The sequence below is a fragment of the Trachurus japonicus genome, chromosome 7 (genome assembly GCF_045865225.1).
Source record: "Trachurus japonicus isolate A0001 chromosome 7, Traja_1.0".
NCBI classification, from domain to species: Eukaryota; Metazoa; Chordata; class Actinopteri; order Carangiformes; family Carangidae; genus Trachurus; species Trachurus japonicus.
In genome coordinates, this window is record NC_140913.1 from 20,715,695 (window position 1) to 20,733,110 (window position 17,416).

Sequence of the window (17,416 nt, forward strand, 5' to 3'; positions counted from 1 at the left end):
TTCCCAGTGCCAGTGTCAGGGGTCACTGATCATCTACTCCTCAATTCTTTGTCCCAATACGTCAGAAGATGAAACTGAACTTTTAGAAATAGGAACGGTTCATCAACCTTAACCCCCGGTGTTTCAGGCAGCTTAAAGCATCCTCACCTGAGTCCCTGCAGCTGAACTTGACTGCAGGGTCACACATGTGGGTGACACCCTCACAGTTGTTCTCATCACTCAGGTCCATACAGTCCGTGTCGCCATCACAGCGCCAGCGCATGGGAATGCACAGGCCATCCATCCGACACTGGAACTCATCTACGTGGCAGCCGCCTGGAGGACGAGTGGCTGCAGAGACAAACAGCGAGACAGAACATGACAGGTTGCAACAAAGAAGATGGAGTGCGCCGTTAAGCAATGTCAAAGAAGCAATAAAATATCATTATAACTCAGCAGCTGAAAAATAACCAGACTAGAATCACAACCCGCAGACATCACAAACACAGACCACACAGTCACACACAAAAAAAAAAACTTAGTCAGGAAGTGAGAAGAGGAAGAACAGGCCTTTCTAGTCATTAATTAATGTGTAGGTATGCTGGGAAGCCGGGACAACAACTTGACACAGAGCCAAGTTAAACAACAGTGACACACACAGCTCACTGACTGATGTTACAGGCAGATTAAAGGCACCACGGAGGAGGTGGCACAATGACATCCTCTCATGGCAAAGGTCAACGTTTGGCACAGCTTAAGCAGAAAATGGCCTGGGGACTTTTCACCACAGAATACAATATACAGGAGGGGAAGGCGAGAGTATTGCTTTTTTATGTCAGCTAATGACTTCCAAACAGTAGGCCAAGAGAACACACAAACACACACACACACGCACACACACACACACACACACACACACACACACACACAGCAAGACACACACAGAGCACAGATTGCTCATTAGACCAACAGGTCACGCTGCGCCCCGTTTTTGCATGCTGGGACTTGACAGCAGTTGGCTGCATTTCTGCATGGATCAAACAGAAGATACACCCCCCCATACACACACACACAGTGCACAGGAGCATATGCTTCAAAGCAGACAGCTGAAGAGACAGTACAACACTGTGCTGCGACATTGTCATAGTCCTCGTAAATTTTTCCACTCAACATGACCACTAACACTTATTTTCAACTATCAGCATGTAAAATCACGTTGGTTGCAGCAGAGTCACAACATGTTTGCCATTTGCACAAGAGCGTGAAAGAGTTTAATTGTTATCTAACCGCAAAACATAATCACATCCTGAACAGTGCAACGAAGAGGATTTGCTGCAAGTGATAAGTGGAAGCCAGGGGGCAGGCCGGGGCATGAAGAGGGAAAGAAACGGGACAGAGAGGAGGTGGATCCAGTCTCCATTATGATAACCTCTTAACAACTGCAAACAGCAACATGTAAACACTGTGAAATACAATACATGATGTGATGCGGGCTTCACTTGGGTGGAGCGCGAACACAATTTTCATCTCAAACTACGAGGGAAAGGAGACAGTGGCGCCACAAAACAGTTTAGAGTGGTGCTGTTTTAGTTTTGGACACAGTGTAGTTTCCTACCCTGGTTGGTGCAGTTGGCATGAGTCTCATCACTGTAGTCTCCACAGTCATTGTCGCCATCACAGGTCCAGTATTCTGGGATGCAGCGACCACTGTTACATTTGAACTGGACACTGGAGCATGAATGGCTGCAGCCTGCTTCGTCACTGTTGTCCCCACAGTCGTTGTCTGTACATGAGCACACACACACACACACACACACAGAAAGATTTTATTGTTGGCTGCTGGATTGTTTCAAAGTGCAGCTTCATGGAAAGTGAAGAACGTCTCAGAGGATGATGCTCACCGTTGTCACAGCGCCAGTTGATGTTGATGCACCGGCCGTTGGCACAGGTGAATTGGGTCAGAGGGAAGCAGGTTGGGTAAGCTGGCCGGAGTCAAAATTCATAAGTCATCATTTGTCATCTCAAAATAAAATATCTGCTGCTCACGCAAAAGCAACAGAATAAACCCACGGTAGAGACTCACCACAAGAGTCTGGTTCATCGGAGCGGTCTCCACAGTCATCATCCAGGTCACATGTCCAGGAGATGGGGATGCAGCGCCCACTGGCACAGGGGTACTGGTTGGGTGGGCATGTACGAGCTACAAAGTGTAAAACAGTTAAGATGTTGTAAATAGTTGTTCCTTTTTAAAATACAGTATGCCCCACTCAACATCTAAACTTGAAACAACTCATCACTGTTACAGACTCCATGCTCAAACACCTACCGGTAATAGATTACCATTAATTCTGTTGCAACAAATAGTAATTAATAATATGCATATCCTGAACACAGCACACTTATCTTAATCGAGTTAAAGGCTTTTTATAATCTCCTTCAGTTTATTTGAGATACTGAGATCGCTCTTATAAAAGCAACAAATGGTGCTGGCCAAGGACCATTGCTGCGTTTCAGCCCATTATCATTGATGTGACAGATCAATACATTCTCCTGGGTGGTTTGTAAAATCACACTGACATAGTCAGGCTCCAAAATGTCTGCTGCAGAGGCAACTTATCCGTCTGCCCAAAGTTTCAATAGTCTGTTCACTGTTTCTCTTTTCGCAATATCACTGTTCACGATCCTGCTTAGAAAAAAATATTCAACAATACACTTTTATTGTTTTATTAATGCACCAAAATTATTCTGCACCTCATTTCAGTTTCTTTTAGTGTGGGTTATGTGTTGAAAATACTCATCTGAAAACAAAAACCCAGGTTACATAATTTGTAGCTGTGTTTATTCATGATGTCTATTCACTGTATTATTCACTGTATTTGTATTATTGCACTTATTGTAACGGTATTCAGTATCTTTTATCCTTCTTTAGCCTGACCAGGGACAAAGACTGCAAATTAGCTGAAGCTAGACGTCTTGTATGCATCGCATTTTTCATTCTTTGTGGCAATGTTGTATGTATCGTCCCTGTTAAATAAACATTAAAATAAAATAAATTACATAATGTATGAATTTGCCCGATCTGACGTCTGCAAACACCAGAGCAGTAGCATCATAGCTTTTGATGAGGTCTTTACAAAGTATTAAAATCTACCACAAAGGCATGAAACATCAACTTTGTGTCTCATATAAACAAAAGACAAATACAAAACTGAAATAACCTCTAAGCTACAAAGAACTCCAAAACATAATCACACCCTGGACGGTGCAACATGGTCGCCCCCTTACCAGAGCAGGTGGTGTTGGATTCATCTTCATCATTGCCGCAGTCGTTGTCACCGTCACAAAGCCATCGCAGGGGGATACAGCGGTTGTTCTGACATTTGAATCGGTCAGCGGGGCAGGTGTGCTGGTCTGCAGGAAGACAACAGGAAAGCGTGCATCAACACTTCTTTGTCAGAAACAGTTTTATTGTGAGATTCTTAAACACTGAGCTGACGGCTTTACTAACACTTTGTGTTTGATTAATAATTCTGTAACCCTTTAAATATGTCACGTTAAATGAAGTGCAACAAAATGAGCAGATCATCCAAGACAAATACGAGGGCCTGGTTCTCACTATCGCCTGATGAGGAGAAATCTGCCCAGTCAAATTACAGCCACATTACGCTGCATGGAAAGAGAAAATCTTGGAAACTACAATTTGCGCTCTGTCGGTTCACATTAGCTAGGACCTTTAAACACAATTTTTGTTTATCTTTGTTGTTGCTGTGTAGCCATGACAATGACGTGGCACACTCACGGCAGAGCCCAGGGGCCTCATCGCTGTTGTCCAGACAATCGTTGTCCCCGTCACACTTCCAACGCTCTTGGATGCAGCGGTTGTTCTGGCAGGCAAACTCCCCGGACTGGCACATGGGCGGGGGCACATAGGAGGGGTTGGCTGGAGATGAGATCAGGGGATAGGAGCAGAAACAGATGGGCCACAAAGACAAGAGCAAAGTACCAAAACACAACAAATCAGTTTTCATTTCTCTTCAAGTTACAAAAATATAGATGGGGATTCTTCAAAATGTCTCCACAGATTTGGAAAAGACTGGGGACGGTATAGCTTGCAAATGGAAAGTGCAGCCTTGAATTCTTTAACTGCCTCAACTCCTACTGAGTAATGAATTTTCCACAGCCTTCCACTCTGAACTTTGAAACCTCTCTACTGTTAAAGGAGCTAATGGTAGAGCAGCTAAGTACCTTTGCAGGTGACATTATCAACATCCAAGATTTGGTCATCGGCACAGCCACAGGACCTGCCGTTAGGAATGGCGAGGCACAGACTGCTGCAGCCTCCATTGTTAACTCGACACACGTTGGTGCCTGCACAAAGAGACAGACAAAGGAGACAGTGAGAGTACAGTAATAACAATAGTCTGCAGTGTTTTCATTGTTAAATTATACTCATCATTTGGTCATTATGAACTATAGTGGCAGAGATATAGGCCTACCTTGCTGCTGGTGTGCGTCATACACTCTGATCTCAAAGATGGGCGGCCTCTCATTGCGGAGCAGAGTGACTGTCTTAGTGACTTGGTCCAGTTTGTAGATGCTGCCGCCACGATACTCATTCCAAAAGAGGAATTGTTTGTAATGACATAAGCCAAAGGCATGGTTAAGCTCCCGCCCCTCATACACCACCTGTTAAAGTCAGGAAACAGATAAATCTTGTGATCAGATTGTTGGAACTGCACATGTTTAAATAATGTATCCAGGACAGGAATTTTGCAATTTGGCCTTGTTGTGTCCTTGAAAAAAATATCTGCCCTGAGGTAAGACAGTGTGATAAATTAGCAAACGAATAAGATAGGAATTTCAACATATAGTCATAGGACTGGACCTTTGTGCAAACAATTAAATGCATGAATAAATTTAAAGTTGAAAACGTCTTGTTTGAGCTTGTTTTATGTATTCATGTATGTATTCATTTCACAGATAGTTACACATCCTTAGTCCTTAAATTACATTAATAATAGACATGGACTTAAAATCATTGTTTTATTTTATGGCCTTGCTGCCCTGGCTTTTGGCCTTTGTGCCCTCAAAAAATTGACATCACAAAAGGCCATGTGGCCTTGCCCCTAAAATTATGAAATTCCAGGCTTGAATGTTTCTCTTCATCTGTAAATACACAAACATATTACCATCTCTATATTCCCTGTGCATTACCAACCTTTCGCTCAGTGGTGTTGAGGTAAACCATCTCAATCCGGTCGTAGTAAGCATCTACCCAGTACAGTATGCCTTGGGGAATGTCCAAACTCAAACCATTGGGCCACTGCACCGTTTTACTGGTCACAAACACTTGATGATTTGAGCCGTCCATCCAAGCTTTCTTTATCTTCCCTCTGTTGCTCTCTGCAGGGTCCTCCTCCCAGTCAGTCCAGTACATCCATCTGGGAGATCAGAAGACATCACATTCAGTGCCATAAGACTTTTACTGGAGAACTGAAGACTTCAAAAATGAAAAACTGAGTTGTGATGCTCTTTGATGGAACATCCCACGATACAAAAATAGGGCTATCAAAAAATCATTTGAGAGCCCTTCAGCTCCCACTCACAAGTGTGACTACTGAGTTCAACAAAAAAAATCTACAGCACAAGCAGCCCACATAGATACAAGTAAGAAAACCTCTGACCATCATCTCCCACTACTGAATGCTGCTGCAGCCAAAAATTAAAACTCCAACATAGCATTTATGAGAAAAGAATATCAATTAAAATAACAAAAGCCTCCCCATCCAGTGTCTCACCCATTCAGGGGGTCTACCACAATGGCACGAGGATGACTCATCTTTCCCTCAATGAGAGTCTTGCGGGTCTGTGAAGCCTTCTCCAGCCTGGCAACACTGATAGTCTTCTTAGGCCCATCGTCTGTCCAGTAGAGATTACCTCCCATCCAGTCTACCGCTATCCCCTCTACTGTGTGGATACCTGAGATAAGCAGAAGAAGCAAGTTTGAAAAATGAACCATTAGCCAGCCAATTCAGGATGAATATGAAGAGAAGAAAGTGAAACTGATATGGAATAACCTGACTGAGTTCTTATCCTCCATAAATTCTTTGTAGCAGCTAGGATTTTGTTGAAAAGTAGAAATAGATTACAGATCCTATCGCTTCAGTCTTACCTTCCTTTAGTATGGTGTCTCTCTCTGTGCCGTCAATCTTCTGTCGGCCAATTATGTAGCTGGTGGCATCAGCGAAGTAGATAAATTCACTTGCGGCGTGGTAATCCAGAGCTCGGGGGTTCATCAGGTTCTCAATGGGGATCATGTACTCATCAGGCACCTTGGCGTTCATGTCCATGCCCCTGATGATTCCAGGACGACCCTTACCGTACACCAAGAACAACTCATGATCCGGTTCTGCAGAGGAGGAATTAAAACAACACTGTCAATGATGTCATCACTGCGGACACTTTATATTACATCCACCAGTCATAGCTGCTGAGGCTGATGGGGATAATAAGTTTATATGTTTGTCAAATCAGAGGTTTCCTTCATTCTTAATACTCACTCTTGCAGGACTTGCCATCACTACCGAGGCTGAATCCAGAGCGACAGCGGCAAGTACGGGTTTTGTGGCTGTTGCTCAGCAGACAGATGTCAGAACAACCTCCAGCCTTCCCGAACTGATCCAGGGCACACGCATGGCTGCGCACTAAGCAAATAGAGCAAGGCATAAAAACAACAGTCGTGAAATAGTACACATTAGCAGCAGACATGGATCTAATGTCTCAGAAGTTCAGATTTGTGCTGCGCCTTCCAGAGTAAGGACCTTGAGGTTGGCGCCTCTGGTGGTACACATGGAGTGCAGCTCCCCGGTCGACCCGCGTCACCACCTGGAAGTCAGAGCTGTTGAAGCGGTTCACTCGGATCACGCTGGTCTTGGGGTTGAGGTTGCCCTCATCCGAGTTTGTAGCATACAGGTAATTCTCAAAAACAGTCAGTCCATAAAGATGCTCAATCTGAAATATAATGAGACAATGAAGAAGCAAAATTTAACACATCTTAAATTTGCTTTTGAAAGTGCTGACATTTTGGGTAAAACAACTCATGGTGCGTGACTAATAGTTTGTGGGATATCGTTTGTGTACACTGTATACTTTTCTAACAAACTATTCCTCAGAATAAGAGAGAGACGGACAGACGTGCACAGACAGAGATAAAGGCAGAGTTTGTGTAAACTTGGCACAGGGCAGCATAATTGCTCCACTTCCCATTTACTGTTAAATAGAGAGGTTTTACTTTTTATAAGGGTCTGTACTGTGCAGTTCTCCTCTACTGTCAGAAAGATGTATGGGTTGGGATCATGTTACCTTACCCCTCCTCTCTCTCTGACTCTCTCACACACACACACACACACACACACACGGTCGCCACCACCTACCCATCACAGTCCTGATTTCATTAAGATCATTACTCCACTATAAGTTTAAGGGCTTCACTCTGGCCAGACTAATATGTTTAGAGAGGCACTAGCCTGGAAAATCACACACTCCTTAACTAATATCAATCAAGGCAATAAAAAAGAACTTATCCCCAGGAGGGGTAGACTGTCTTTGTCTAGGTACACAGGAGACAACTAGAAATTAGTGCTGCTTCTAAAGAAGATTAGATTAAATCAATGATGATACAGATTTGTAAAGCAGATGTTTCATGTCTCAAAGGGATGATTAAAAAGTCAACAGGGACTGTGGCCTATTGCTGTTTGCTGAAATGTAACCTTTCAAATGAAGGCTGAGCAATTTGAGGTCTACACTGAACTGTATCTCTGGACATTTGGGGATGAAGCTTTTTTTTTTGTGCATGCACCAATCCCTTTGCCTCACCAGCAGGCCTTGGATGATGGTGTGTCGGTTTTTGCCCTCATAGTCCACCACTTCAATGTAATCCAGATAGGCATCAGCCCAGTAAACCAGGCGGTTGACCAAGTCCAGGGTGATACCATGGGGGAAAACGATCTTACTGTCCACCAGCTTAGTGCGGTTCTGACCATCCATGTCACAGCGCTCCACCCGCGGCGTAGACCCATAGTCTGTGAAGAACACTTTACTGTAGCAGAAGGAGAGAAGAGGAAGGACGGGAAGAAAAAGACGACGGTGCAACGTGAGAAAAAATGTCATTAGCGGTCGGCGGTCGTTATGTTTTATTACACAATTTACCAAAAATAAGCAATATGTGTTACTCATTATAATGAGTATAAATGATTTCCTGAGCAAAATAAAGAAGTGATACTGAAAAAAGGAACTACATCAGGTACCAGATTGTCAGTATCAGGAACCTGAAACAGCCAAAATGCAAGTGTTGATGTGGCACACTAGTGTTCGTCTAGGTTTCCATCTGGAGGAAGTGCTTTGATGCCTGCTTGCTCAGCACGTTGTCTGATCATAAGACAGCATTTTCCTTTAAAGGGTTGCTCAAACAGTACTGAGGGTAGTGTTAGGTCAAGTAGGCTGGAGAGAAGTACAGACCCCATGGCTGGGTCCAAGGCAATGCCCTTAGGGTTATACAGCTCCTGGTCCAGCAGGGTCACACATGTCTGGCCGTTCTTGTTGCAGACAAACACCCGATCATCCACGTCATCCACAAAGTAGAAGTTTCCGGTCAGCCAGTCGATAGCCATCTGCTCAACATCTGAGAGACGTAGAGCAGAGAAGAGAAAAAAAGAGCCTCATGAGAGCACAGTCATATAACTATTAATCATAAACCAAGATCACTTCATAATGCCATGACCCTCTTCTCAGAAGTGCCCACCCTCTTGAAAAACACAATAACAGTGCTGAATTAATGAGTCTCTGTCCTGCCCTCCTCTTGTCTTTGATTAAGGTTAGCAGTGCATTGGAGAGAGAAAAAAACACAAAAGACAGATATGGATACGCATAAAAGGTGAAAGCCTGCACTTTCTAAACTGATCTTCTAGTAACATAGACTCTCATCTGTAGGGAGACTCAAGACTTGTTTTAGGAGATGCACTGGAACTGACTGACCTATTCTAAATACTAAAAATGACAACAAACAGAAAGTCAGTGCCAGCTAAGCTTCATTTGGTAAAAGGGATTGTTAGCATATTGCTACTGCATAGGACCCATTTCAAGTGTGCACGTTTTCATTCACTAAAATAAAGAAGCCATGGTCCCTTCTAGTATTGATGTTTGGATCAAGGTGGATCATTTCTCATAAGCCATCAGTCTTCAGGCAAGATTGTGTTAAATTTCAATTTTAAAGTTCAATGGCTAACTCATAAGGCCGCATATAGATGTGAGACCAGTTAAAGGAAAATCCATGGACTCTACTGGAGGAAAGAACAAGTTTCTTCGATATTTTCTTATTTGCTGTTAAAGCGGTGGTGGAATACGCTCACATAGTAAATTTGTCATCTGTGTGAAATAAACCAAATGGCTTGGCCATGGCAGCACATATTCATGACACATACATTTTAGGGATAGAATTGAACACCAAGTGACCTGAAATACTGTTGCAATACGTCTCCAAAAGGAAGCCGACATTATGCAACCCGGTTACTAAGCTAGAAAGAGGAAGCTTTGCAGATGGAAACCCTTACATATAGATATACTCCCAGCATTGGGAAATTAAGTCCAAAGTTAGCACTGGAAACATTTCTCACTCCCTCAGAACTCTGTCCTGGATGAGACTGGCTGCAGAAGTCCCAGACCACAGGGAGACCCAGCTTGAAGGGGGGGCTTGAAGATACAGTCTTGTGTTTTAACAGCTGCCACCACGATTCCTTTCAAAGCAGAACACTGTATACACACATGCACATCACACAGACTCTCTATTCACACATATACTATCAAAGTGACCACAGGTGTTTCTCCAGTTATTCCAATGGACAACTTTGATGTCGGGGTACACGACTGGGTTATAACACTAACAACAGTGAGTTTGCCATCAGACTACCCCAAGTCTCTGATTTTTTTTTTTAATTAAAAGTTATTTTCAAAAAACGGCCTCAAAGGCCCCAACAATGACAATGCTGCTGAGATAGAGCCAAAGCAAGTTGCACAACAGAGCATACACACATCTGGACTCAATGTAGAAACCCCACCTACCAAACGTACACAGAGCCTCAGAAGGACAGCCCCACATGGGACTTACAGTATGTTTGGTGCAACAATGTAAGCGGAGAGGAGGGGAAAATGGGAAATTATGAAGGATTTTGGGTCAGTGGTCAGGAAAGAAAAACGGATATAGGCCTGCTGATGGAGAAATAAATTCATCACAAAACATCAAAAGCTGTGGTGCAGCTCTAATCTGGAAATAATTTATGGACAATGGTGGTGGTCATCTTACATCTAAGAGGGGAATAACAGTAAATATATGAGCTAATAAAGAAATCACAGTAAAAGAACAGAAGGAGGGAGTAGAAACCAATCCAAGATGTTTCATAAACATCACAACCAAGACTCTGACAAAGGAGGTTTGTCATGCAGCTAAAAGAGATAGCGATACTCCCATTGGTATCAAGTCTTAACCCAAACCCTAGAAAGAAGTCCAGCTGGAAGCCTGGCTGCACAAGGCATTGATTAGACTCATATAGAGCCACTTGTGCAACACAGTGAGTAATGCGTTGTGTAACAGCCTTCAGTTAGTGGACCACCTCATCCAAAGAGCCAGCCAGTCTGTTTCACGTCCTCGCTCATTCAGCTTCTGGTAAGTGGAAAGTTTGCTGGGAAACTGAATGAACCCACCCTTTTCTCTCCATCCAACAACCCTGCACTCACAACCACTTTTCACTTCCTGCCCTTTAACACCTACCAAGCTCACACTACTCTGAGGAAACATTTCACAGACCGAGGGGGTCTTACTGGCAACAACAAACATGCTTTCCGCCCTAATAACATAGCTATTTACATACAGGGCCACAGCTTTAAACTAGTCACACACCTCCACTCTATTTGCATGTGTTGCAAGTTTTCCTATATTTATGCGTTAGTGCAAAGCAGACAGGAATCATCATGTGGCTTCCATAATCCTCCCTGTGCCAAGAAGATCCTATTAATCTGTGTAAAAACCTCTTTGACCTCTCTAGAGCACAGTTTTAGAGTTTAGCGATTATGATTTTCCATAAGGATCTGACATATGACCTCTATTTAAGAGGCAGTAATTCGTAGGATGTTATGCCAGTTTTAAATCTCCCACTGCAGCAAGTGAAACAGAGAGGTTACTGACAGGAAAGGAAGGTCTGAGAGCAGGGGTACTGTGACACAATTCCACCCATGACCAAAAGGAAAAAGAAGAAAAACGAAAACATGTTCTGTTTGGATGCAAGAATAATTTGGTAGGAAGTTACCCTTTGGTTTAATAGGCATCTTTCCTGATCAAACTATGAGTATATAATCCGATCTCGACACACAATCTGTGGACTGATGCATTCTGGAAAAAAAGGCGACGAAAGAACAAAGACAGAGAGAGGAAGGGGGACTGAACGATGGACACAGGGACATGCGGAGAAGTGCTGGTCCCTGCTGTGGAGTTCCGCTCAGAGGGTGGAGAGGTTGGGATGACTAGGCTCTGCTCCCCTTTTATCTTCCCAGTCAGGGAAATCACACATGCAAACAGAGCAGGCCACATCTGCAACTCTCGTCTACTTATCTGCCCTCCTCTCTCAGGCTCCCAGAGGCTATAAATCACCCTCTTTGTGCGAACCCTGACCCCAAACCCCTTGCCTCCATGGTTTCATTCATACCCATCTAAGGCCAATCCACAGGTCTGCCCATCACACTTTCTGGAGTACACCTGAGCCCTGCTTGTTATAAAATATAAAATAGTGCTGACAGAGTCTGTGTTGGTATCAATTATATGATCAGAATTTGTTTGAAAGAGCAGGTTCCCTTTAAAGTAGAGGTAAGAAGACATATGGGTAAATCGAGAGGGACAGAGTTCGCTCAGGTCAAGCTTAGCTAACATTTTAAAGCATGCGACCACAAGGGAAACCAAACATGCAGTATACGGCCCCTCCACTACATTAAGGGTGGGCGTTTGCTCCCTTATCACAACTGAAATCCAATCTGACAAGACAGCAAAGATTGTGGAGTCACAGTCTCTTCCCTTCCACACAGTGTGGACCAACTCATCAGAAACTAAGACAACCTCCACTAACAGTTAACAGACTTTAAAAAACAAAAAAAACAAAACAAAACAGAAGCATTTTTATTTAAATGAAAATTTGCACCATTTCACAAAATAATTACTATAAACTTTGTGTATAGCTATTGTCACTAGGTACAATATCTAAATGGCAACCCACCTCTCTGATGCAATTTCCTTGGGGAAATACTTAAAATGCAGAACCAGCTTACTTTGCCCTACTCATTGTGAATGCTGCAATACCCCAAAATTCAACTGAAAGTTACTGCCCAAAACGGCTCAAACTGATATCATCATCTGATACCTAATCAGATGCCAAGGAAATTGCTCAACAGAGGTTGGTTGCCACTAAGATCTTGTATCTAGTGACAATAGCCTGACTTTAGTTTTACTGAAATTATGAAAGGAAGATTCAAGTAATATCCAACACAATAACCCCCTGCAACAACTGAGGATACTGAAAATAATACTGCAAGTCATTTCAGGCTGGCTGAAATGCACGGTACAGTAGAAGCATTTTATAATCTGAGATGTTCACAAATGGGCCAGAAATTTCAAATCTTAATTCATAAAAGGTAATATGTCACCAAGTAATGGGTGCATGAGTCAAAGGTATTTGGGTCGGGGTGTGTGTGTGTCTCTCTGTCTGACTGTGAGCCTCAGCTATGAGCGTGTTTTAGTGACCTGACTGGACAGGACCTGAGACGGCCAGAGGAATGTAGAGGCTGTTCAGGCTGACATAACCCAACAGAGGAATGTAAATACCATCTGCATGACCACTCGCATACACACAGACACACACCTCCAAGGTACAGCAAATCACTACCTTCTCTCTCTCCCTCTCATTTTATCTATACCCTGTCTCCTGAACTTCAATCTGTCTCTCAGGGTCCCTGTCTATTCCACCCCTCGCCCCCATTCACCCCTGAGACCACTTAACAAAGCGGCGAAATCAAAAAGCCAGAGGAGCAAGCCAAGACAATGAGTGCGAGGTGGGATACAGCCCACACCCCATGAGAGTGCCATGAATCAGCTGGGGAAAAAATAATAATAATTTTAGGACGCTGGGGTTTACTGAGCCCCCCAGCCTCGTCTGTGCCTCGGCTGTCAGCAGCGACAGCAGGTACACGAGCTTAATTTGAACTGGATATGAGCCGAGGCACTAAGCACGGTGCAGGTTTTGTGAGCCGCATTACAGGTTCTACACAAACATCTTCCCCACTTGTTTTCTCCATGTCTGCAGTTTCAAGCCTGGGGCTAATTCTCAAGGGAACGATTCCCACACGCACCTACGTACAAGCACACGCACAAACCCACAGCCTGGATTATATTTTGTCTAGGTCTCTGCCCCCATCCTTACAGAGTAACGGCTCTGTCAGCCAGGCAAATAAAAACAAACCTTGTCAGACTGGTAATCAGAGATATATATCATGTCAGCATTATATGAGTCATTCTCTCAAAGGGAAGTGTTCCCATGCTGTGTATGTTCATCTACTTGTGTCTGTGTGTGCGTGAGTTAGGATGGTGCCCATGGCCATGATGATCTAAATAACACAGAGCAAACGTTTCACTTCTCGGTGTTTATCAGTTGTGGTCTTTATTGCCTGACTACACACAAAAACATGCACTTACACATGCATCTACCTGCAGTGCACCCCGGGACAAAATGTGCAGTGCTTGGGAGAACTTAACATGGCCTACCCAACTGCAAATGTCATCATGGCAGAAATCAATGACGGGAGTTGGAGTACATCCGATTAGATTCAAACACATCAGGCGAGTGCAGTAGAAAAATACATACAGGCCTCTAAATAGTATATAAATCAAGCTGCACAGTGGGCTACTGTTTGCCTGTCAGGAAATGCGCAAACTAACGCCTGAAGGCACGCTGGCAGCCTTATATGTATCGTATCACCGTAAGTCAGCTCTACACATATTGCCTCTACAGGATGATTTAGTGTGTGTCAGGGTGCCCCTGTTCTTCAAAGAGAAACCTTTTGGAAAATAAAGCTGGACTCAGCGTTTCTAGTTGGCACTTTTATGCTGGTATGAGCAGCTTTCTGAGATGAGACTGTATTGCTTCACATCTTACGTTTGTCTGAGCTAGCAAATGAAACGCTGACCATTTGATTCCTGGGGCAAAGTATGGAAATTTCACACAGAGTGAGTTGACAACTTGAACTGACTACCTGAGCACTGCCAACGTGCTCTCATGCAAGGCATTCATTTCTGTTCCACAGGGGATCCTACAGCTTAAGTCATGTTTTCAGTGTACCCGACAACATTTTTTATAGGAAAGCTGTGAGTGGAAAAAAACATCTAGAAAAAAAAGGCTCATCAATTTCTGTTACAGTCGGATGAGATTTCTCGATTTTTGTGAATGAAGGTACTACTCACGGTGCAGGCTGAGGGAGATGTTGATGGTGCGGATGTTTATGACAGATTTCAGGTCAGGGATGTTGGCGCACTTCAGTTGGGTGGCGGCAGGGGTGTCACCCACATCTATCCAGCACACCGTCTCGTCAGCATAGATGAAGTCCATAGCCATGGTCTGCTTGGTGGTGATGGTGGGTAACCGGGACGTGGAGCCACTCAGGGAGGTGCAGCGGATGTCATGCAAGTTAGCGATCAACAGCATGGGCAGACGATCCACTGGCTCTGATGATGATGATGAAGAATGTGATAGAGCGTGGGGTGGGGTGGGGCATGGGAGAAATAAGGGGGAGGGGGAGATGGAGAGGAGTCAAAAGGTCATCCATTCACCGCATACCTGTAACACATCTCTCTCTCCAGTAAACAAGCTTGTAAAACAAACAGGGATGTCACACCATGCAGATGTGATTATCTGATATAGTACAGCAGGGGAGCCATTTCCAACAGGGAACCAAATCAACTCTAATCTTTTGTTGGTTTAGTAGGAACAGCATCCTTGGGCTCTGCTGCGCTTTTTGCATGTGTGTTCTCACCATTTTTGGCTTTGCAGGAGCGGTTGTCTGGCTGCAGCAGGTAGCCCTCCACACAGCTGCAGGTGTAGGAGCCCTCTGTGTTCGTGCACGTCTGACTGCACGTCCCGTACACATTGCACTCGTTGAAATCTATAGAGGAACAACAATATATTACAGAGGCAGCCAGCGATGAGATGTATAGGGATAGTACTGTACTTGTTCACAGCTTATGCAACCATTTCTTTAGGTGGGGCAGAAAAGAAAAGCAAATTCTCAAATATGCACTTATTTTCTACCAGGGGGCATGTGGATTAAAGAAACTCTAATCTTCTCTACATGTTGCCCCACGCTAATTCCAGCCAGAGAACAGAAAAGTCAGAGTAATCAGATGAATACTTTCAGTGTTACTTTAGCAGAGCGAGAATATATCTGCCAAATCACCCACTCACCTTTACATGTCTTTCCATCTGCAGCAACCTCAAACCCATTTCTACAGTAGCACTTAGGCCCATCATGAGTCACAGCACAGCGAAACTGGCACCCATGGGAAGCACAGTCTGGTGCTCGTTCTGTACCAGAGAAAAACACAGAGACAGAGAATGTTACTAACTGTGAAGGCCAACACTGACGGAGAAGCTTTGATTTACAAGGCAGAGAAACACGGATAACAATGGCAGCCAAGTGAAACCTGTCTAAGTAACTGTCTACTTGATCAGGTTTGTACACAGATAAGCTTTCAAATGTTTATGTTAATCCCAGTGCAAGCCATACTGTTAATATCCTATCACATCTCCACTGGGAGATCAGATAGGATTGTGGTTGCATGTGCACGCATGTGTGCATGTGTGTGTGTGTGTGTGTGTGTGTGTGTGTGAGAGAGAGAGAGAGAGAGAGAGAGTGGGGGGGTGGGGGGGGGGGGGGCGGGGGGGGTTACACTCGTGCACCAATGTGTGTTCATCTGTGCATGTGACAGACCAAGTTGATTTGAATGTGCACGCGTTAGAGGGCCTCTTCTTTCCCGCCCCCAAGGGAACTCAAGGACACATCCTTTTGGCAGGAAATGAAAGAGGGGCATCCACACATCCCCTCACCATGCTCTCTATAGGGTGTGTGTGTGTGTGTGTGTGTGTGTGTGTGTGTGTGTGTGTGTGTGTGTGTGTGTGTGTGTGTGTGTGTGTGTGTGTGGTGATATGTGCGTCTAGGCTTGGGAATAATTGGGATAGAGTGTCTATTGTAGACTGAAGTGATGCGTCAGAGAGGGACTCACATCTGACATTACAAAGCAAATTATATTTCATCTTCAGCTTAAACCTCTAATAAAGAGTCTTGTGACCTCAGGCTTAGAAAATATTTCATTACTTTGGTAATGTGTGCACCGACCAAAAACGGGGATGTGACACGTGGCGCGGGTCTTGCCCTGGAGTTCATTCAACCTAAACCACAGAGCTGGGAGAGATGTCTGTGAGTACATGCCAACAAATGGACAGGTATTATCCTGATGAGTTTATTCAGTAATATTCTGTTTATGTCTCTCCTGTCCCTATGTCACAGATGTAAGTAGAACTTCCCTGAATTATTCCTGAATGAAGACAGTGGCATGATTTATGACAGGTTTGTATTCTCAGGCTGCAGACGAACAATGCAACAACCTCTAGCTCCCCTTTGAAGCTCCCAGCACAGCTGCCACAGCAATATTGAGCAGCCAGTGCAGAGCAAAACTTTATTTAAAAAAATGTATTGAACTTGTTGAGAAACATTTCAATTTAATCCTTGACCAAATAAGTAAGAGAAAAGTGGTTTCCAGAAGAAGAATAAAATTGACCTCACTCTCCAACAAAAAAGGTTAGTGGTCACACACACATAGTGATGCATACAGTAGTTAGTGATAGTATGGCTGTGAAGAGTGTAGATCGGACCAGTGAAAGGCTTAAAGGCCCTTGGCACTCTGGGCCACAATGACCCTTTTGTTGTTGCCCCACTGAAAGGAAGAGTCCCCCAGCAAACACTGTGGCCCCATATCAAATCCATTTACCAAGCCCCAAACTGTGAGAGACCACAGGCAGCTACCAAGCTAAAATACCCATAAATGTGCCTCTGTTCCAGATCTGTTTGTTTGGTTTTGTTACCTGAGCTATGGGTGGCCAATAAGGACAAAATTACTATTATTATACAATCTTCCTTAACATTATCTCAATACCAACCTGCAATGATACAAATTCCATTGTAAACTTGTGTCCACCCATTTTTCTAAATGTAATTTTGCTCTCAGATAATATAATTGAATAGAATTAAAATAATAATAACAATTCAGATTTTATCTTAAGAAATTACCAATCTC

The 17,416-nt window shown here is 43.8% G+C and overlaps 1 protein-coding gene across 3 annotated transcripts in view; it reads right to left on the bottom strand.

Moving 5' to 3' along the window:
- Positions 1-17,416, bottom strand: part of lrp1ab (low density lipoprotein receptor-related protein 1Ab) — an 81,603-nt gene that overhangs the window by 34,122 nt on the left and 30,065 nt on the right. For all 3 annotated transcript variants that reach the window (XR_015036161.1, XM_085782057.1, XM_085782056.1), the window contains exons 4-21: positions 15,528-15,647; positions 15,100-15,228; positions 14,531-14,791; positions 8,497-8,659; positions 7,855-8,077; positions 6,801-6,990; positions 6,540-6,683; positions 6,152-6,388; positions 5,778-5,958; positions 5,198-5,420; positions 4,476-4,665; positions 4,225-4,347; positions 3,779-3,919; positions 3,265-3,390; positions 2,063-2,179; positions 1,881-1,961; positions 1,595-1,762; positions 148-330 (exon numbers count right to left, since the gene is read on the bottom strand). Coding sequence is in view for 2 of the 3 variants with exons in the window: in XM_085782057.1 (XP_085638183.1) it covers positions 148-330; positions 1,595-1,762; positions 1,881-1,961; positions 2,063-2,179; positions 3,265-3,390; positions 3,779-3,919; positions 4,225-4,347; positions 4,476-4,665; positions 5,198-5,420; positions 5,778-5,958; positions 6,152-6,388; positions 6,540-6,683; positions 6,801-6,990; positions 7,855-8,077; positions 8,497-8,659; positions 14,531-14,791; positions 15,100-15,228; positions 15,528-15,647 (3,000 nt within the window). In the remaining variant the exon portion in view is untranslated. The remainder of the gene's footprint in view (positions 1-147; positions 331-1,594; positions 1,763-1,880; positions 1,962-2,062; positions 2,180-3,264; positions 3,391-3,778; positions 3,920-4,224; positions 4,348-4,475; positions 4,666-5,197; positions 5,421-5,777; positions 5,959-6,151; positions 6,389-6,539; positions 6,684-6,800; positions 6,991-7,854; positions 8,078-8,496; positions 8,660-14,530; positions 14,792-15,099; positions 15,229-15,527; positions 15,648-17,416) is intronic.